We start from the raw sequence: 23,042 nt of genomic DNA, 5'->3' as shown, positions 1-23,042 counted from the left end.
GTTCAGATGAACTTGCTACTTTTAGGCCAGTGACAACATTCCCATGTGACAGCAATTAATCAATGTGCCAAATTAATACAATTCCTAATTACGGCAGTTTGTTTTCTCAGCCTTCACAATGATTAATCGTTTTGCTCTGGCCATCTATCCCTTGTGAGCATGCTCTGTTGCCTGAGGTAGAAAGAGAAGCTGATAAGAATCACCTACAGAGAGCCACCAGTTTGGACTCCAATCACTGTATTGGAAATTGTGGACAGATGGACAGTGCACAGGAAGGCAGATAAGTCTGTCAAACTCCCATCAAAGCGATGCAAGAGAACAACAACACTGTAACAAAGATTAATGTGAGCCCTGTTCTCCTCAAATTAAGTGATCAATTAATATTCAATTACAAGTTCCAGTGTTTCCTGGCTCTGAGTGAGCTTCAAATGAGTCCACATGATGCTGAAAATCAGGGTGTTTTTTTTTAAATGCTTTGACTGTACCATCTATTTGTTCCATTAATATAATGCTAATATTTTGCTAATAAAAAAAACATCTGCTTTATCAGTAATATTTCCTTTTGTATAGCACAAATAACCCTAATGTTTTCTTAAACAAACTTTAAAATACTCGATTTTCTTTGGGCCTTTGGTAGTTTTAACATTTTAGGCAAGGTAAGTTTATTTATACGGCACAATTTAGCCACAAGACAATTTAAAGTGGTCTACATAAGCCATCAGAAGCATTGTAACAAAGTGTAAATCAAATAAAAAGACGTTTAAATACAATTTTAAAAATGCCATTAAAAAAAGGTTAGAGATTAGAAAATAAAAACAAGCCAAAAAAATATACACTAAACAGGTATAAAAAACAAATCATTTATATGTAAATAAAATGATCTGGCCGGCGTCAGTCTGTTTATGTCACCTGTGGCAGTTTAATGGTGATCTGTGACGGGACTCAGCAGCAACATTCAGATGAAGAGTTTCATCTGTGATTGCTCATCATATTATTTACAGTGTTAGTGTTTTACAGTGTCAGCTTCAATTGTGCATCATTATGCTACATGTCTTGGGCATGCTGTAAAAAATAATGGTGTATAGTGCTTTTAAATATTGTTTCATGTGCCTCTTTGTAACTTTGAGCAACTGCCCCTCTGAAGGTCTCTGCACAGCCCTGCTTTTTATGTTCTTCAGGTGATAGTAGGCTGACTTTGTCATTGTCTTCACGTGACTACAGCACGATTTCTGGCTTGGTCTGTTGGTTTTAACATTGCTGACTAAAGCTGAGGGGTGACTTTTAATCGTTCCTCCTCGACTCCTAAAACAATTACCTCAGTTTCGTCTTTGTTTAATTGAAGAAAAATTGTGGCGCATCTAATGGCTGAATTTCTTCAAAACACTCAGTCAGAGCTTGTATTGGACCGTAATCTCATGCATGCTTATCCCCCTTAATTTTGGATAATCTTCACACATACTAAAGTGTTAAATCGCTCTTTACACCTGTTGCAATTCATAAAAATGTCAAAGAATTTAAAAAGCAGAAACATCAACCCATTTCGCTTCACAGTCACTTTTATTAAATAGCAATTTCATATGCATGCACTAAACACAGACGTAATGACACATTCTTTGCTGTTTTCAAAAAATATTCAAGAAAACATAAAACAGCTGTTAGATTCGTTTAAAATGAAGCCTGTTTTTTATGACATGAACCAGTTTGAAGCGAATCCTGATGGATGAGCTGCCTGCTAATGTCGACCTGATGATCATCACGGATGAATGTATGAAGCGTTCTATGCACTTATGAAGTGTAAAATAATCAAATCACATACAGCATTTTGTCCATTTTGAGGTTGGTCTTGGATGTGTCCGTGTCTTTGCCACTATAATGCAAAATTGTCCAAAGACAGCAGTTAACTTGTAGAGAGTCTCTCGCCCGAGCACCTTTGGAAGTCCGAACAGGGGCTCTTAATTAGCCTACTGTTTACTTCCTACACCAGAGGAGGAAGTCAAACGCTCATACAGGAAGCAGCTCTGGAGGACTTTCTCCATAGCAGTACTTCGCTTGAGGGTTTCGATACGTGTTCTCATGTTGAACACTCTGCAGGAGAGGGAGAAAAAAAAGAATTTTTGCTGTTATTGAAATCAACTAATCGTACATTTCTGAATTTTGTAAGCATCACTATTGGGGAGAAAGAAAGGTCAAAGCAAGGGCAGAAAGAATGGGAAAAGTTTTTTTTATCTCTAGAATCTGTGAATGATTTAAGCTAAAATAACAATACTCATAAAGAGAACAGCAAAACCTTTCTATTGTCAGTTTTTGACATTCAGGAAATTTTGGAGACGATTACAGTGAGTCATAGTGAAACAGTAATGATAATGCATATCTTCTACCTTTGACGGCTTTCGGAAAAGTTCACAGACGAATACAATATGAGTGAAATATTGTTTTGTCAATTAGTTGCATATCTGCCAGACAACCGTCTTCACTCGTCGTGCTTAGTTTCAAAATGACTGCACTTATGGAACAGATAAGTTTTATGCTAATTGTGTATTTAGAAAGATAGGATTGTAGTCTGACAGAACCGAAAGATTTTATTTTTTGATATCATAACATACTTGTGAAGAGGTCCTACACTTGGCCAGGCACAGCTCAAAATGATCCTCCACAGCAGTGAAGAGGTTCTGGAAACCTTCAGCTGCTCGATTCAGGAAGCGCTCCAGGAGAGGTTGCTGTAGAAGAGTGCACAGATAAGAAAGTGAGCGTGTGGAGAACACATAAGTACAGACTTCAATCTGCCCAAACTTGCTCTTTCATCCCCTCGTAGTCACTGCCATTTTTAGATCATCATCTAATAAAACATATGCCTGCAGCAATTTCACAACTTGCAGCGTGTGAACAGTTGAGTCTTTTTTTTAGTTGTCAGTAATAACTCTAACCCCTGAGCATCCTTGATGCGACAGATTACCTTATCGGGCTGGAGGCAGCAAGACACGCAATACTCATAGATGCTACAGCAGCCGTTGGCCAGGCAGCTTTTACAAATGTACTGTCTGGAGCTGGGAGCATTGACGTTACAGCAGCCGTTAACCAGCAAGTCCTTCCTCTCGCAGACGTAACCTGTGAAAGATTAACACAGACATACACTGATTAAAGGCGACAAGCAGTCTCAAGGAGCTGTGGTGTTATCACTGTTGCATGGTGGTGAGTAATGGATTCATTACTCACCAAGTTCGTCTGTGAGTAGTGTTTTGCCCTGGATGGAGTTTCTGCACTGAGTGATCTGTCGGCTGCTGTTGCCTAAGTTGAAACGGACTTTCCAGGGGATGCGATGGTCTGAATCTCTAACCTCTAAGAGTGTGCGGTCCCGTATGGTTCGCTCCTCCTGTAAAATTCACACGGGGGGGGGGGGAGGTCTTGAAATGCCATCGAGAGAAACTTAACATTCAGAATTGGGTCAGACAATATGACAATACATTAAGTGAGAAAATGCAGTGGGACTATAAAATTGGATGATTTTTTTTTTCTGGTATTGGTGCTAACATGAAAACTTTTGTTTTGATGTCTTTCAGAACTAAAAATGTTTTCTTTAAAATATTTTTTTATGGAATATAAGAAGTCAAGTTTCTCACATGTTAGATGTTTCAACAAAACAGTTGTAAAACACCTTTGCCTATGTAGGTTGTCTTAAAGTGGAACATTTCTGACTGAAATCAGATAGAAATTAGCTGATTACATAACTCAATGAAAAAAAAAGGTTGGCAATATAATCTTTAATCTTTTGAACAGAAATGCAGAAAGGGCATTTCCTGCTGGTTCCTGCTTCTCAACTTTCTGCTGTTTTTATTTGTGATAATAAATTGAATATCTTTGGGTTCTAGATTATTGATCAGACAAAACTAATAAATTAAACATGTAATTTTGGGCTGTAAGGAGTTGGGATGGCAGTGGTTCAGGAGAGACAGATTGTCCTCTCCTGTCCACATGTTAAAGTCTCCCCAAGGCAGTGAACCCTGAATTGATTGATTTTGCTTTATCATTTCTTAAAGGTATCTCATGTACTAAACCATTGAGGAAAATATTAAAAGTTAATAAGCAGGAACAACAACAACCATCATCAAAAATGTCCTACAAGGTATTAGGAAAACTCACCTCTGACATAATATTAACAGGAAATAATCTGCTTAGACTTCACCGGTACTTTTTATTAGCCGTTCTGTCCTGTTATTGGTATGCACTGAATGTAACAGGACATATTCAAAAAATATGTCACTTAGTGGGGGATCTGGGTGAAGGTTTCTGGAGCAACTTAACCTACTTCAAAGGTGCATGGAGAACGAATTCCACCAAAGGTGCAGAAACTCCAGCAACAGTTGTAGTATTTAGGACAACTTTGTTAAAAAAAACAAAAACTTTCAGCTTGTGGCCTTTGGATGACCCTGCTGAAGGCCACAGGCCAAAAAGCGTAGGTCTTTTGATGCAGTTTTTTAAAGACAAAAAATTGGTTCCCTAAAGGAAAAAAGTTTGGGAACCACTTATTTAAAGCAATATTTGATTAACAGGGTTTTTTTTTATACAACTGTGCAGGAGCATCTTGATCTATCAGGTGATTCATTGTATGAGACTAACATAAGACATGTAGTTATTTCATAAACAACACACTTTGCTCTAATATAAGATCACATATACAGTAATAATTTCATCCATGTGGCCCACTCCTGGTGCAGAGATACTTGCAGAGTGACTTTCTGTACCTGTTTGAGTGTGCTGGTGAGAAAGTAGATGAGCGACAGTCCGAAGACTACTCCCAGCACCCAGCGCTTCCTCAGTAACCTCCGCAGCACCATCATAGCATGGCTTTCTTGGGGAGACTCCGGTGACAGCGACAGTCCAAAACATCAATCCTCCAGTGGGTTATCGATACCCAGACTGATCGGCAGCGCGCAGCTGTGTCCCTACGTGACGATGCTTAAAAACTGTAAACCCGAGCCCTGTAAACTGACGTTAGCTAGCTTTATCAGCAAATGCCATACAAGTACCTGCAAGCCAAGACGTTTTATTTTCACAGTCAAGACGCATTTGCTAACCCATGTTGCAAGGTTAAGACACTCACAATTACGCTACTATGGCCGTAAATATGAATTATGGTCGGATACGGCGTTAAAGTGGTGAGCGTGTAAGCTCGTTTAACGGTGTTTCATCATAAAAGCCCGCTTTGTTAGCCTGCTAGCTAGCTGTCGCTAGCGTTAGCTTTCAGCCTTAGATGAGTCACAAACGGATGTTTACATAAATATTAATGCACTGTGGCGCAGCCTAGTGACCTTATTTCGTCTCATTGGAAGAAAACGATTCTGTAAAGTCCAACATTGCGTCTAAAAGGCTGCAACTGTGATGTTTATCCAGCGATATCTGTCATCCACCATCAGCAAAACAAATTTCCAACACGGATGTGGTGCGGTGGGAAGGAGGACGCTGATTGGTGGATAGGCGACGTTGGTGACATCATACAGGAAGTTTTTGGAGCCGGATCGTCGGAGCATCTTCTACAGCAACCTTAGCTAACCTGACACTAAAAAAATGCAAAGTGCGGAGGGGAAATACACCGATCTAATTCAGGTAACGTCGTCTACTTTGTTACGCAGATTGCAGGCAAACAGGCGAAACATAAACAATGCGGACAGGCTGAAGATTTGAGCTGGTACCGGCCTCTGTCTGTCAGACTCTGTTGATGTTGGTTTGCTTTTGCAGGGCTGGACCATGTGGCTGTGAGCGGTATGCCATGCAGAGGAGACACAGCAGCAACACGGATGGCATGCCCTCTGAAAGGTGGGAAGAAGAGCTCTCAGAAACTGTGTTACATTCAGACACTATAGCCAAGTGTATGTGGACATCAGGGGCGTAACACCAATTTCTGGGCCCTGTGCAGTCTCTGTGGGCTTCCCCACCCTTCCTCTCTTGATCCATGTCTCTTTCATGCACCATTTTTAAATTTTTTTACAAATTCATTTTGCTTCCTTTTTTTTTGGAACCCTGATTTCTCTCTCTCATACACATTTCCCACCAAAATTAGAGCATGCACGCAGGATTTTCAAACACGGGTAAACCTGTTAATGACTGCATTCCCACTGCCAGTAAACACACCGCTCCAGCACCCGAGTCTGCCTTTCTGTCCGTGTGACATCACAGACAGGAGAACGGTTAAACGGTAGACAGGAACTGAGGTTTTTGAAAACTTTTCAGTGTTTTCTCCTCTTAATATATTTCTTACTTATTCAGTCTCTCTTTTAAACTTGGGGCAGATGTATTTGGATTGGTGCTTTAGCGCTGCTTAGGAGGAGATGGATGGTAATTGGTGACGGCGCTGTCGGTGCTCCATTGCATCTCACTAGTTTATTCAGCCAATTTTAACTTAGTTATGGTGATAATTTCAAAATAAAAACCTTTTTATTCCAGACATACAGCCTGGGAGGGCTTTTTTTTTGTTTGGCAAGGCCTCTGTTCAAAATTGCAAAGTACTGTCTACACAGCTGTATAAGTGCAAAAGTCAACCTCATTTTTAACCTGTTTCACTGCAGCGGCTTGTATTTGAAAGGGTATTTTTGTTATCTTGCATATGCCTACCATCTCCCTGCAGTCATCAAATGTTTGCCCGGACCGAAATCAATATATTATTACTAATAATTTCACAGACTGTGCAAGCCTCTGCCTGGAACCTGCAGCGTTCAGCACAGTATGTTGCAGCAAAGAAAAAGAGCAGAACAGACTGTTATAGTCTGTGGAAATATTCAGTAATATATGAAAAGATGAGGAGTAACAAAAAAGCGCTGAGGTCACAAGGGGCGTTGGGTAAGGCCATTTCCCGTTTCAGCATGAAATACAAAGCCAGATCCATATAGAAATGGTTTACCTAGTTTGGTGTAAAAGAACTTGACTGATCTGCACAGAGCCCTGACCACAACCCCATCCAGCAAACATCCTTGGGATGAACTGGTAGCCAGACCTTATCACGCAACATCAGGGGTGGATTTTACTATTGCTGAATGCCACTAATTCCCTGCAGCCACGTTCACCTTTCTTACCCCGAGAGTGGAGCCTTCCCAGAAGAGGAAGCTGTTACAGCAGCAGAGTAATACCCATGATTTCAAAATAGGTGTCCAACAATCATTATTGGGTTTAAAGGGATAGTTTGGCATTTTAAAAGTGGGGCTGTTTGAGATACCTATGTTTAGTAAGTGTATTACATACACTAGCTGGCTGTTGGCCGACCACCAGCTACTGCATGTAAAACATTGACTAAAAGTATCACAAGTATCAAATACAGCTTCACTTAAAAAGTCCCAAATTATCCTTTTAATGTTTGGGTGTCCACACACTTTTGGTCATATAGTGTATGTCATGTGTTGACACAGCGGTATCTACAAGGAAATGAGCCTTCCTTACCCATACAGAGACATCATATTTTAAAATCCCTTTTAACACTTAAAAAATCCCTTTTAAATAGTGCAGGGAAATTAGTTAGAACAACTACACTTCATGAGTAATCAACTTAAAACTTGTGTTCATAATTATGGTAATTAAGTAGCTTACATTGCCATTGTTATAAACACAAGTTTTTAAGTTGCTTGCTCATTAGAATGAATTGTCACAACAGTTTTTTTTCACATTATTTTAGAGGATTTTTTAAATGAAATTTCTTAAAATATTACACATTAAAAAACAATACTATTTATGATATTAAAGATAAAGTATAGCCATCATCTAGACAATTTTTACATTTTTTTATCTCCACTTGTTTTCTTAACTCAGGAGCCGAAGCCAAACTCTGGGATCAGAGAGCAGTCTGGATGAGGGTGGTGTGTTCGACTGCCTGAAGCCCGACTCCCCCGCCTCACCCCAGCAGATCTTCTCCGGCCTGGTGGGTGTCCCCTCAGGCTCCGTCTCCTCTGCCCAGTTCCAGGCAGCCGGCTTAGTCCTGGGCTCTCCCCCTGAAGTTTTTATCCAGATGACTGCATCGTCCAGAGAAGAAGGAGGCCCCCACCGCACGGAGGGCGGACCTTTTCTCCCCCGGCCTCCCCCGCACCACCATCACCACCACCACCACTTCCACCACCAGCCCCTGCAGCACAGGACCTCCTCTCTGCTCCAGCAGGCCACCACGGCGGCCGGCTCGGAGAGGCACAGCTCCAGGGAGGAGGCCCAGGAGGACCCGTCCACCCCGGCCCCAGCCCTGTCGGAGCTGAAGGCGGTGGTCACGTGGCTGCAGAGGGGCTTCCCCTTCATCCTCATTCTGCTGGCTAAAGTCTGTTTTCAACATAAACTAGGTACATAAACATGTGGAGTAATAATGCTGCTAACGGTGACTTTTAGTACACTTCTTACAACAAACACCCATTAGCAGCATAAAGTGTGGTTAAGTGATGATGTTGCACCTCTCTCCTGCAGGTATTGCTGTGTGTGTGGGCATGGCCAGCACATTCGCCTATGCCAATTCTACGTTTAGGCACCAAGTGTCATTACGGGTAAAAAAAATTACTTTTTTTTGACCTGCTGCGTTTTTTTTCAGACATCGACTACATCTGGTATTTTCCACTGTTAACTTAATCCAATACAGTCACTGATACACACTTCATCTTAGATCAAACTCAGGCTGAGCTTTTTTTTTCTTCTTTGAATCGGGGTTGTATGGGGTACTCATTCATAGTCAGTGTATAACATGCAGTAGATGCTGGGTGGGATGCCCCAAATTTGGAGAAGCAGGCAGGAGCGTCGACATGGAAGCTAAGCGATGTACCGCAGTGGATGGGGTCTTCAACAGAAAAAAATTCGCCACCTAAAGATCAAATTGCAGAGCATTTTCACCACTTTAGCTGTCTTTCAGACACTCTAATCTGACAGGGAAGCTGTTAACAGCTTTAATTTCTAGCTCTTGCAGTTCTTACTAAAACCACCAGACTTCATTAACAAAAACAGTAATTTTAGCTCGCTGAACACAAGAGCTGCTGACGTCTGCTGTAGGTAATACACCGACTATGGTGCCTCATACAACCCCACTTCAAAAGATACAAACTACCCATTTAAAGGATAAGGCTAGTTATTATGCTATGATTATTAACAAATACCACAAAAAGAATCAAATCAACAATTTTAGTCCATCTCTCAATATTTTCCAACGTCCGACCCTGTCTGTGGCTGACAGCCCAAAGGCCATTCTTTGAAACTGATGCCGTTCATTTTTTAAAAATGGGTTGCAAGAATAGTTACATTTTTAGAAAAGTCTGAGTAATTTCCTGAAACTACTGGGCACTATAAGTTCATCAGATAGTACTCGAGTGAATAGTTGTGTATTTGCAGCAGTGGGAGGGTGTAACCAGTAATGAAAATGTAACCAAAAACTCATTTTCTGCATTTGAGAAGACATTAAATGCCCCCAGAGCATTCTGTAGCGAATAGATGATGGTACATTGTACACACAAGCTCACACTCAGACAAATTAATAATGCACTGAGTGTAATAAACTATTTTTTTTTTATATAATTGCAAAAATTGCAGTTTTAGATGTACTAGATGCTGCTAAAATGTGTCTCTTTTATGTTGCCAGGCGGATCGTTCTGTATTTGTTGCTCTGTGGATCATCATGTTCCTTGCAGGGAACATAGTTTATATCTACTACACGTTTAGTCACGAGGAGCTGCACAACAGGTAGAGCACCAGCAGGTTTTTTTTACAGTTGCTCTGTGTGATTTTTTAAAAATTTTTTTGCCTGCCATCTTTTTTTTCTTTCACTTCGAATATTTAGGTTTTTCCATTCATTTTGTGTTGTGTAAGTCTTTTCATTTTACTTCCATTTTCTTTAGGGAGCGTTCCTGTTCTTGTCTGGTCTTGTCCTGTGAGTATTTTGTGTTAATTTCATTATTTTGTGTCTTACATTGTGTTAAACATTTGCCTTTCTGTTGCTTGTCATTCACCCGTCGTTGAAAAATACCCGACCATATAACAACTCTTCTCAAGCTTGTTTTCTTTTTTCTTCTAGCCTCATATTTGCCAAGCCCAACCTCGACAGCTTTGACTTCTTTGATCTGATCTGGGCGGTGGGCATCACCGACTTCGTCCTTAAATACTTCACCATCGGCCTGAAATGCTTCGTCCTCTTTTTGCCTAAGATTATTCTGGCCTTCAAATCCAGGGTAAGAAATCCACCATTCTGAGTCTTAGTACATCCACAGAAAATGTGACTGAAATGTGATTGTTTTTAACATGTTCTCACAAGACACTTTTTACAGTTTACAATATGTGAATCCCAGCATTAGTGTTGTGGGGAAAAATCAATACATAGTATAGAACAATGTACAGTGCTGCGATATTTTGAGTCACAGTATTGTATCTATACAAGGAAACCAAATACAGGTTTTATTTTTTGTAAATGTAAAGCATTCATTTTGCAAATACAAATTAAACATTTGGTAGCCTATTAGAATATTAAAATCAATTGCTTTTTCAGTCCATTAGACACATTTTGCTGCAATAAAAATGACTGAGATAAACAGAATGAAAACTTTATTTTATTAGATTAAACTGATGATAAGAAAAAAATCACAATATGTTTAATCCCCTACTCAACATACAGTTGTAATGTCATTGTAATAGCTGTCGCTTTCCTTTGTTTTACATCACTGAATCCAAAATGTATCTGGACATTGTAAGTTGTATCGGTTTTTCAGTTTTTTTCTGTCACATGGTAGACATTGAAAAGATAATGCTTAAACTATTGAAATGATGGTTATTGTAGTAAGTTACAATGAAAATAATTTTTAATCCCAGCTTTAACTGGGAGCATTCATCCAAACTGCAGCAAATGCTTACAGCTTATTGCCCAACAAGTTTATGACAAACAGACCTTTGTACATTTTATCAGCTGACAGCAAGAAAAAAAAGAAGATTTAGACCCACTTTGAACCTTAGTTTCGAGGGCAGTACCACCTAAATTATGAACGTTATTTCCATGGCAGAGGAAAGTTAAATCAAAATTCTCTCTCTCTCTCTCAAAGTCAGAAACCAGAGAAGGACAATGGCCTCTTTTATGAACCCACAGTTTTTCTTTTTTTAAACCTAAATGAGCTTTTAGTCTTTCGGACACAGAAAATGTTCCCGTATACTGAAAACATAGAACATCTTTCCCAATTCAGTGTCTATGGAGCCACTCGTACCCTATGAAATCACATATTTATGTTTTAATACTCTAATGTTTTGAATTTGAGCCAAGTTCTAAATGTTTATTAATAGTTTTGGATTGTCTCTGATCATGAATGAATGGCTTTATTTTTAACAAAAATTAAAACATATTTTAAACAAACAAACAAATGTAAAGTGTCCGAAAAGGAGTAGGTAAAGGTAAAACTTATATATCTCTACCCCCTTCTCACTTTTTTTTCATATAGTATTTCAATAAAGTTTACAAACCACCCAGTTAAATAGATGAATAACTATCCCAGGTTTATTTACCCCACAGGAGTGACTTGACTTGAAAATGAGCGCAGTTTCCCTTTAAAACAAACCTAAATTAGGTCATCTCATATGGCTGTAACTCTTGAACGTCTTGCAGCTGCTTCACAGTAAAAAGCCTTAATGCTAGAAAAGGCATGCAGGGGTAGATTTTTCTCTTTGATCACCTTACTGAAAGTGTAGACCAAGAAAGTTCTTGATGACAGGCTTAAAAGGCATCTAACCTGAGTTCAGACTGTGGTAAACTAACATTCATTCTCAACAACGTTACGCAGACAATGATAGAGTTACAGGAAGTTCACTGTCAAAGTTGTGAAACTTTGTAGATAATTTTTTAAAAAAAAAAGAAGAAAATCTGCTCAACTATGATGAAATACTCGGCTGAGTGAAGAAAGTGCTAAAGGGTCGCAGTGTGAAACTGTTTTGTATTCATAAGGTTTTAAACGGTACTCCTTAGGTGAGCTTGAGCAACGTGGGTGTGTGCGTGTGCAGTTAGTCTGGCCTGAGGCTACAGAATATGACTGCAAACACACACACACACACACACACACACACACACACACACACACACACAGACAGACTTTGATTTCCATACAGCGTAGCTCCTATTCCAAGCGTGTGTTTGTGTGTCGGATGTGGGGAGGAGGAGGGGGGGTTACAAAGTATTAGGATTACATTTTCCACTGATAAACAGACCTGCGGGCCTATCAGAACCACGGCAGCCAGCAACTGAGCAAATTTGCCCTCGAGGGGATTGCATGGGTGAGGTCATCCCTCCCTGGAGCTGGACCATTACCTGTACCCTCCACACACACACACACACACACACAGAGATATACTACACAAACGTACAGAATTTGACAGCTTTGATGGGACACATGTTGAGTTTTACAGTCCCAGATTTTATCATAACTATCTTCCTGTATGAAAGCCAAACAGTCACATTTATTCTGAACTCCATCAAGTCAGCCTTCATTACTGCATCCAACCGCAGATACACTAATGATCTGACATAATCACTGCAGTCAGCGCAAGTCTGCACAAGTGTTAGCAGGCTCACATACAGAAGTTCCATGACGGCTTCGTTTTAGAGGCTTAGAGAGGTTGTATCTACCCTTGGTTATGAGTATTATTGTGTTTTGCGTGGCAGTGTTATTAGTTTATATTGTCTTGATAATGTATTTCCTTGGTGCAAGAGGTTTCTCTGAGGCCCATGCAGTAGTTCCTGGATTTGGTGTTTGTAATATCGATCTGTGGTTTATTTTCTGCTCTGCTTGGTGCTGCTCTTCATGTCTGTTCTGTCGGCCTTGAGCAAGATTTAATCGCAGAGACTCTGCAGCTCTTCATCAGTAGCATGAGTCAAAGGTCAAGTGGAGTTACAAGTAGCGATTAGCTTTTATACTGATTAATTCCTTCTTTTAAAAATGCTGATAAACTGTATAATTGTTTATAAAATGCGAATGGAAAAATTGACCATCACAGATACAAGACTTAAAAAAATCTAATGTTCCTAAGGGACAATTGTCTTTGCAGATATTATGCAACACAAATATATACAATACATTATACAAATCACAGCACAAGATCTTTATTTTCAAACCCAGTATCATGAATTGTGGAAAAAGAAAAAAAAGGGACATAATGACATGACATCCAGGGATAGATTTTTTTAAAAAAAACCAATAGCACATGATACAAAGGACAGTCTGTACCCATTAGAAGTACCTTTGGGGAGACTCAAAGGGGAGAGTCCAAGGTGACATCTGAGTTGTGCTTATTTACTTTGATCAGTGGTCCAAAATCCAAAGGGAACTAGTAGTGTGAGCACTGTTTGTGTGGCATTTTTTCCCCTGATAATCAACTGAATTTATTAATTTTATTATTAAAGCCAAATCAAATGGACAAAATCAAATTGAACTGTTTTCTTTGGAATAAGCAGAAAAAGAACTTGTTGCAGGGTGACATTGATAATTCGATATCGTGATATGAGACTAGATATCGTCTTAGATATTTGATGTCATAACTGTTGTCTTTTAAATTATTTTAAGGATTATGTACACTGATGTCATGTAATGTATTTTTTTGAGACTTGCTGTTTTAGCTGCTCTTATATTTCACTTAATCCACTTGGTACTTCTATCCATATTGTTATTTTTTTTTCATTGTGTATATATTTTTGAAAGCACCAATAATCAACCCGACAGTGTTGTCGCAATATTGAGGTATTTGGTAAAAAAAAAAAAAAATATTGTGATGTTTGATTTTCTCCATATCATGCAGCCATGGTACCAATTGAAGTTAAAACTTTAAGGTACCCTGTGGAGTTTTGGAAAACTAGTAGGACTAAAATGCTCAACTACAGTCTGTGAGCTCCACCCTCTCGTCCTAATATGTTCACATTTGGCTCCAAAAACATGTGATGGCAACAACTGAAATGCCAGACTTAAGGCTTCAAAACAGCAGCCCACAAACCGATGGATGACGTCACAGAAGTTACATCCATCAGTTATACAGTCTATGGTTTCGGCAAGAAACAGTAAATGTACATGTAACTTCTGTTTGCGGACAATAGAAGGTCACAGGACGCATTAAAAGAAAGTTTGTAAGATATAAATTATATATGATAGCGCTGGCCCACAGTTTTGTTGAATAATAATTTCTGATTGGCACAGCAAAAAAAAAATGTGTAGCCGTAACAGTTTCAAACCAAATTTTAAACCCTAGCTCACTCCCCCCGAAGAAGATAGATGAATAATCTTGCAGCTTAAAATGTCAAGTATGTGTTTCTGTATCTGTTTCTGTGTGTTTCTTTATCTATTTCTGTGTGTTTCTGTATCTGTTTCTGTGTGTGTCTGTATCTGTTTCTGTGTGTTTCTGTATCTGTTTCTGTGTGCAGAGAGGATAAAGAGATCAGACAGAGTAATGAAACCAAATAAGCAGGAAACCACTGAAACAAGGCCTGCAGTGGAGCTTTCTCAAACTCCTTGGCTTGTGTCCAAACTTTAGATTTGACAGTTTTTGCGTGGGCGTGATGGGCACTGTGGGATATGAGGCTGAGGGGACAATAAGGAAGATGAATTAGCCACTAGCAGAGGCCTTCCTCCCCGACCAACCTGGCTGCTGGTGGCTCTTTACCCACAGTCATCAATCTCTGTCAGCCAAAATCCAGGAAGTCATTATGCAAGCTGGGGTGCCAAGGGGGCCATTGGGGAATCAAGTTTGCCTTCATTTCAGTCGCCTCTGTTTTATACCTTCCCCAATTCACTTAGTGCACTTTGTGGCAGTCAGAAGTTCATTTTTTCTCTGTGATTATTTAGGGATGGGGTCCTTTAAAGGCTGCTAGCAAGCCCCCGTAGGGCTGGGTTTTGTGGGCACTGGGTAGCAGGTGGAAAGAGCCGCTGCCAGTTTCCCTTGTAGTGTGGGGAAATTGCCTGTACTGCTGTGAAACTGCGGAGCTCTGGACAGCAGCCATGTTTGGGCTGGAGGCATGCTGTTTTAAGCTTTTAATACCGCACTGCTCTTGACTAGATAGAAGAGTGGCCCGAAGCTGTTGAGCTCTTTCTGGTTTTTGGACAGCTAGTGAGTGGATCAAAGAAAGAATACATGTTGTCTTAATTTAGGATTTCTGCATTAAGTTAAGATTGCAAAGGTCTGTTATTTTTGTTGGTTCATCTTCAGAAACTTCCTGTCAAATTAGATAAATATGAAGAGGCACATTCACAGTGACTGTGGTAATGAACACTACGTTTGACTGCCGCATCTACTGTAAAGAGGCCTCCTCTAATGTAGCTTTGTGTCTTTGTCCAGGGTAAGTTCTACCTGCTGATCGAGGAGCTCAGCCAGCTGTTTCGGGCCCTTGTACCCATCCAGCTGTGGTACAAGTACATCATGGGAGAGGACCCGTCCAACAGTTACTTCCTGGGAGCCACACTCATCATCATCTACAGCCTTTGCAAGGTAATCAGTGCCTGGCGGTAAAGATTAATATTGTTTTCATGCCTCCACGCCAACGATAGCCATGGCTGGAGGCATTATGTTTTTGGGTTAACAGTCTGTCTGTCCCGTTCTTGCATGATATCTTAAGAGCTCCTCAAGGGTATTTCTTCAAATTTGGCACAAACGTTGACTTGGACTTAAGGATAAACTGTTTAGATTACGGTGGTCAAAGATCACTGTGACCTCACATAGCATGTTTTTGGCAATAACTCAAGAATTTATACGCTAATTATGACAAAATTTCACACAAATGTCTAATTGAATAAAACGATTAACCGTTTGAAACCTGGATCGTCATCAGGTTTTTTTCTTTTTTGTGTGCTGCATTCAGGCACATTTCACAAGCTATCTGACCTTTTGAAACGTATTTCTTATTTAACTGATTTCTTTTCAAAAACAGGCAATGACCAACTTGGCAAGACATGTCTTTTGCAAGAAATAAGTTAAATGTGACAAGAATATGTTAGAGGCTTTACCGGAAGCTTCTGAAGTTTGTGGTCCCCTACAAGAGGTCACGGGATCATTCAGGTCAAACAAATATCTTACTTAGGGCGTAGAAATGTTTTCAGCAAGTCTCAACGCAGTATGAGACATTTATGATTTATGCAATAAGATTCAGAAGAAATTTTGTATGCATAGCTCACATTTTTGCTCCAGGGTGGAGCTCAAGGAAAGTAAAAGATATTTTATGCATCACTTTCCTAAAAAACAATGTATAGACTCATACAAAAGTAATCCATCTCAATCATCATTTATGACCCATTAGAAGTGTATGGCTGAGTATTTATCTGCAGAGACTCTGCTCTCTACCTGTATTTTCTTATTTTCTTCTTTTGCTGTGGTTTCCACGTTCTTGGGCACAGCATGCTGGTGAGGTCAATACTTTGTAAGAAGATAGTGATAATATAATACAATATAATATACTAGAATCTAATACAATACAATGCAATGCAAAATGATACGATACAATATAATATAATATAGACTCATACAATAGTAATCAAAATATAATATAATATAATATAATATAATATAATACAAGTCATATAATGTAATGTAATATAATGTGATATAATATAACCAGAATAAAAATAATTGTTGTTGTAATTATTGAAATTACTGGAAGGGGAAGAGTGAAGGAGACAGAAAGTCTACAATAAAAGGTCACAGTTAGGTGAGTTAGTGAGCAGTTGCACAAAGAAACTTACAAAGACTTATTGAGAAAAAGAGTTGTAGAGTTAGGCGTCACTTTCGAGTAACAACATCTCCCAGGAAGCTGAAATGGCGAAACTAAGTAGCTGTTGGATGAAGGAAACTGTCAGTGATGTGATGATGAAACATTTACACAGTGAAGTTGTCACTATCATGTGCTCTGTAGTGTGTTGACAATTGTAGTCCAGACTTCTTTAAATAAACCAGTGATTCAGTGGATGGGGTTGTTGATGATGGGAATGTTGGGCTGAATTGGGTGGACAGTTTCCTGGGTGGGTGTGCGAAGGTGCAGCACTCTGGTGTTTTCCAAATAAGGCCATATTAGCAGTGTGTCAGCAGTAGAGTATGTGCTGATGTGCATGATGTGCGCCATCGGTTGGTAAATTGATGTCATGCTGTTTGTATCATACAGGACAAAAGTAAGATAACGTTTAGAAAGCAATAAAGGTCAGTGTGGTTTCTTTATTGTGAATAAATCACCGCGATGAGAGATGCTAAATTGCTGAGTTTCTTTGGAGAAAGTGCTGTCTTGCTGTTTAGGATGTTACATAAATGCATTTGTCAGATAAAGACCTGCACAATGTAGTTTTTAGCAATGCTTTTTCCGCTGGTTGCTCGTCCACCAAAGTGGACAGACATGGTGACACAGAGGTGCCATGGGAATTTTAGATTAAAGGCGTATCTTAAAGATGACGGATCGTTGGTCATTAAAACATATATGGATCCAGACTGGTGTATCAAAACAAGCTTTTTATTTTTGTCATTTAAATTGTTGTTGATTTTCTGTCAATGAGATATTCTACACAAAAAACATGTGACTTATAAAACAACAAACAAAACAAGAACAGAAAGACAATCTGTGGTGACACAAACATAACACAGATGCATCAGTATGTACTTTAATGTCACAAGCTCTTAATAAATGGAAAGAAGTTATCCCAGACTTCAGAAAATGTCCCTTTTTTATTATTCATTCGAGCCAATAAGTATTCAAACAAGGCATCTCCTGTCATAAGTCTGATCCAGTCAGTGAATTTTGCACATTATAACCTTAAAAAATGGGAACACATTGGGCAGCTGTCGTTGTCGCTCTCATAAAAAAACTGACTGTGCTTTGTCTTGATTGTTTTGCAGTCTTTTGACATCTGTGGACGTGTGTCTGCCATACGCAAGGCCTTGGTCATGCTCTGCAGCTCTCAGGTCATTTTCAAACTAATTCAACTTTTTTTTTTTTTTTACATTTCAGTAAATACACACAAGCACACCCACTCATAGATATGCTCATCTTTGTGTTTTTGCATTGAGATATCAGAATAAATCTAAAAAAGCAAACGTTTAATCTATTAAATTTGACCTTGTGTCCTCTGCAGAGTTATGGAGTGAGAGCAGGCAGTCAGCAGTGCAGCGAGGCCGGCGATGTCTGTGCTATTTGTCAGGCTGATTTCAGAGACCCCATAGCCCTGCTCTGCCAGGTAAGGACTCGGTTACATAGTGACGAGGCTGCTGGACCTCTGAGGTTTGCTGTGTTGCACCTGTAACCAAACCTGACAGTGGAGTACATTCAGAGTCACAGCAGCAAAGTGAGCAGTGACACGTCTTTGGTAAAGACAAATATTTTCAGCTGTTCAATTGGACTTCGAGTCTATATTGGAAAGAAAATAAAAGAAAACATTTTCCTGTGTTTTTCATGCACATTGTTAGTAATTCTTAATGTATATTAAGTCGTTGTCAAAGGTCAGTATCAACTACTGAAAATCTCTCATGGATACAAGACGCTTGTGCAAGGTGGATCTTTAAGAGACTGTTTATTCCTACTTAGTAATAATCTTTAAATAACAGACAGACCTGAAAAAAACTTAACAACAGCTTATAGAGAGATACATTAGCTGTGTGTTTTCTGTCATTCTCTGTCGCAAAAATGCAACATGTGCGTGCACCGTATGTTCCTCTGCAGCACGTGTTCTGCGAGGAGTGCCTGTGTCTGTGGTTCGACCGGGAGAGAACGTGTCCGCTGTGCCGCTCCACTGTCATTGAGACCCTGCGATGCTGGAAGGACGGCACCACCTCGGCTCACTTCCAGATCTACTGAGACGACATCAAGCGTCCTCGCTCAGATGTGATTGTGCTGTTATACAGGTTAGACAATGGCGTGTCATTTATTTTGCTGGTTTATTTTAGTGCGGTAACTCTTCAAATCAGGGGAAGCGTAATTGCAGAGTGTAATTTTGGACGTTCATAATTTTTAGTGCGGACAAGGAGAGCGGCAAATGAAGTCACGTGCACAAACCAAATTATGATCATGGCATCACTTACTGAAAACATAAAACTTTTTCAATTTTACAATTGGACTGTTGTCATATCATTATTGCAGTAGTCAGTAGTTTGTGTTTCTGCCACTGTTGTTAACCATGAACATTTTATTTTACACACATGAAAATAGGATGTTACTTTGATTTAGTGTGTTTGCAATGTAAATAGTCACACTCACTCATTTTTTGGGGGGGTATACTCTATGATTTTGTTCCTTCAGCACAGTCCAAATGTTTTTTTGCGATGGGTTTTCGTCAGGACTTTTCAGATTTAGCCTTGTCTTTACCACTTTTGATGGCACATTTTTTGTATACTTTATGTTTTTGTCATATCTATATGCTGTCTTAATATATATTACCTGGCTCTTGTAATTCTTAAATTGGTATTTAACATGCATTTTATTTGTTTATTTTTGGTTTTACATTTTGCAGTGTTTATTTTTTAAATGGGATATTTACCCTTTAAATGGGATATTTACCCTGATTAGAAGAAAATAAAATTAAAAAAAAAAGTTCTTGGTTTTCAAACAGTTATTTAGGTTTTGAGTAATGAATGTAAGGTGGTGTGTGCCAGTAAGGCACCGTAATCACAACATTTTGTGGATTTGTATCAAATGTGGTGCAGATTTTGGCGTCAGTAGGATGACAGACATTTCCATACTTGCATTTGAGTTGACAGTAGGAGCTCATGTTCAGTAATCTTCCATGTTGCAATCTTCATTTCCCTTTTTTTCCTTGTAAATATTGTTAAAATGAGTCACTTCCTTTAGAACAGTCAGTCGTTGGTTGCATAATATACACTAAATTCAGAATGCACTGCAGAGTGTGGAGATTTCCAGTTTTAAATTAAAGCATTTTAGCGCACAATGGCACGTGTATTTCTTGTTTTAACCCTATAATGCCTGATGCCAGTTTTCTTGTGCTGCATTCAGATGCCTTTCACAAGCATTTAAACTTCTTAAACCTGAGAAAATTGGTTAGTTTTCTACCAAAAAACATGGGAGAAAAGATATTGAGCAACCTGGAGAAAGAAATGTCCTGCAAATGACACAAAAAATAAATAATAAAAGGTGAAATAAAGGACTTGAACATTATCTGAGGGTGGATTATTAGATATTGTTTAAAAGAAAACTAGAGAAAAGTGTCAAGAAAAATATATGTTCATAATTCTTTAAAAAAAATTGACTGATTTTCACATAATTTGCTCATAACATTTACTACTTTGTTGCTAATGTCTTTTGCTTATTGTTTTAGAAAAAAAATATTGGAATTTTTAAAATTATTTGTTAATTTTTGAGCTTTGTATTTTTAAGATGCTCATCATCGCCTTCTTCCCATGTTTCTAAAAGAAATCGAGCCATTTTTCTCAGGTTTCAAAGGGTCAATTATAATGACAGTTGCAGAAAAATTATTTCAGAAAGATTTTATTACTACTAAAAATCCATATGAAATATTTAATCAGTATAAATAGCACACACTTTATAAAAGACATGTATCAGTGCTCACATTACACTTGATATATCAGAGAAAAGCTTATTTCCAGAAATCACAGACAGCATTAACAGCTTCCTATGCACAGGTCCTGTATCTGACGAAAAGCCACTTAACACTGCCCCCGATAGATAATGCTAAAGCACAGGAGAATGTGTAAACATTGTCTAAACACTGTAGAAAACATCTATAAAAACATTCTTCCTCTCAGTATTGACACTTACAGTATAGCTTATGTAAAAAGGTACAGTGCATTATGAGGCTCATAAACAGCTCTATTTCAGTGCATCCTCTGCAGCCTCACATACATTTAAAGGTCGAGTCCAGGGATACTCAACTGGCTTTGCTCAGGTCCCACTTTTGCAAAATGACAAGAGACCAGGGGCCAGTCGCAGCAGCCCCTTTTCTAGAATTTTTAGACATTTCTAGGATTTTAGGATATGTCTGGGATTTTAGGACATTTCATGGATTTTAAGACATTTCTAGGATCTTCGTTTGTAGGATTGTATTTTTGGATTTTGGATGTTTCTAGGATTTCAGGATTTTTTTCAGCTCTTGGGACATTTCTAGGATTTTAGAACATCTTTAGTGTTGTAGGATATTTTGCTGGATTTTAAGATATTTCTAGGATTTGGGGACATTTTTAGAATGTTAGGATGCAGCTAAGATTTTTTTTTTTTTTAAAGATTTCTAGTATTTTAGGATGTTTCTGGGATTTTAGGACATCAGGGGCTTAGCTAGGACCTCCGTCTGGGGGTGGGGGATTTTCCACTGGCACTTTAAAAAAAAGCTCTATTTTGATGCTGTTTTATGCACTCTGGCACCTTATTTATACTTAAAGTACAAAAACAATTCCCAGTGTGAACCACTTTATTTGTCTCGTGAATTAGAAAAAAAAGGTTGGGGGCGCCGCCCAGCATCCTACCGGGGACCTGAATTGTAAGTTGAGTATCACTGATCTAGTCGGTTAACCCCTTTGCCACTGATGCATTCACATCGTGGGAGGTGAAAATTCAAATGAGTCCTATTAGTAAGCTTTTCCCTCCACTCTACCAGGGGAGAATTACATCACCGCTTTTGTAACTGGGATGACAGAATCGGAGAGTCACGCAGGGGCAGGACGTGCAGCTGCAGGGCTGATGGGGTTCAGTGTTATAGTCAACTCGTTACAATTGCATCCACATCGGGCCTGAGGAAGTCTTCATGACACACGGAGTTTAGTCAGTCTTGAGATTTCGACTCCGTAACATGCAGTTTAACCCGCTTCCTCATTTTCCTCCTTCTGTTGGGGTTGAACTCGCTGCACAACTTCCACCCTGGACCGCATCCTGCATCCACAGCGCTTAGTGCAAATGATGTGAGCCCGTTTCTCGCGCATGGTCCTAAAGGCACCATCTGTATAAGATGCAATATATGCACTGAATTAGCATAAAGCATCAATAACCTGAATGCTTTTCAAATTAAGACAGTTGTTCATAACGAGTACAGAAGTGCCTCTAATTCCTCTTGTGATTTTCAGTCATTAATGTGATTTAGCATCTACCTCACTTATTCAAACACAGACTTGTTTCATCCTTTAAATGCAATTCTTTTTCCAAACCTGGTAACATTAACTGATTAAAATTAGGTACAAATTTAGGAACATATACAGCACACTTGAGACACAAATGAATGACCTCAACCTTAACATTTTAAAACAATTTCAAAATATGCACTAATCTTCCTGAAACATTATTTACATGCAAATCAGAAGCATTCAATTCAATTCTTACGTTCTGCCTGAGCTTTATGTGCATAATTTTGTTAACCTGAGACTTTTTTTGTGTGTAAATCTAACATAAAAGTGTAATGTTAAATAGTTTTTATGTGGTAATAAATCTCCTTTAAGGCTTAACTATGGCCGAATGCTTAATAATTTCATAATTAAAGCAATTAAAAGCACATGTTTTATGTAAAAACAAGTGTCTATATTACACTATTTATAAAGAATTTATAGGGTACTTGTGGTATATTGTCCCTGATACTTTAATTTACAGTATTGTGGTGTAGTCATTTTTCAAACTTTTAAAAGGATGTACAGCCATTTTTGTTTTACACTATTTACATTTAATTTTTTTTTTTTACTCAATAACCTGAAAAGAAAGAAACCAGAACTTTTCTTAACCGAAGGAGAAAAAACTCCTTTCTAAAGTAGCTAACTAAATGTACAGCTCACAAACAAGCCTGCGGTTTACTTAAGCCTATTAACCATTTGAAACTATGAGCAACGAAAGAGGAAATGGCTCAAAAATGAACAAGAAATCAGTAAGAAAAATTACAAGAAAATTGCCTGAACATTGGCTTAGTTTAAAAAAACAAACAAAAACAAACAAACACACACATACACAAAAAGAAAGTTAAAAAACAACAAATAAATGGCATGAAAAAAATTCTTGTCATATGATTTTAATAAATAATAATTCAAATATATAACCACTCATTATAGATACTACTATTTGTTTTTCTCTAGTCTTTTTAAAAATACATTTCTAAAGCTTATTTCTTGCAATT

At 38.6% G+C, this 23,042-nt stretch overlaps 2 protein-coding genes across 2 annotated transcripts; one reads left to right on the top strand and one right to left on the bottom strand.

Moving 5' to 3' along the window:
- Positions 1–1,538: 1,538 nt before the first annotated feature.
- spring1 (SREBF pathway regulator in golgi 1) lies at positions 1,539–5,451 on the bottom strand. The gene is made up of 5 exons (XM_042488882.1): positions 4,740–5,451; positions 3,214–3,370; positions 2,954–3,105; positions 2,604–2,717; positions 1,539–2,085 (listed from the first exon to the last, which is right to left on the bottom strand). Exons 1-5 carry the CDS (start codon positions 4,833–4,835, stop codon positions 2,002–2,004), a joined length of 603 nt encoding a protein of 200 aa, XP_042344816.1. The 5' UTR covers positions 4,836–5,451; the 3' UTR covers positions 1,539–2,001.
- Positions 5,445–19,359, top strand: rnft2 (ring finger protein, transmembrane 2). The gene is made up of 10 exons (XM_042488881.1): positions 5,445–5,601; positions 5,734–5,811; positions 7,792–8,306; positions 8,428–8,504; positions 9,584–9,684; positions 10,016–10,169; positions 15,292–15,441; positions 17,827–17,892; positions 18,063–18,164; positions 18,647–19,359. Exons 2-10 carry the CDS (start codon positions 5,765–5,767, stop codon positions 18,779–18,781), a joined length of 1,347 nt encoding a protein of 448 aa, XP_042344815.1. The 5' UTR covers positions 5,445–5,601; positions 5,734–5,764; the 3' UTR covers positions 18,782–19,359.
- The last annotated feature ends 3,683 nt before the right edge of the window (positions 19,360–23,042 follow it).

Source organism: Plectropomus leopardus, chromosome 6 (assembly GCF_008729295.1).
Source record: "Plectropomus leopardus isolate mb chromosome 6, YSFRI_Pleo_2.0, whole genome shotgun sequence".
NCBI lineage: Eukaryota > Metazoa > Chordata > Actinopteri > Perciformes > Serranidae > Plectropomus > Plectropomus leopardus.
This window is presented reverse-complemented; position numbering and strand designations above follow the sequence as displayed.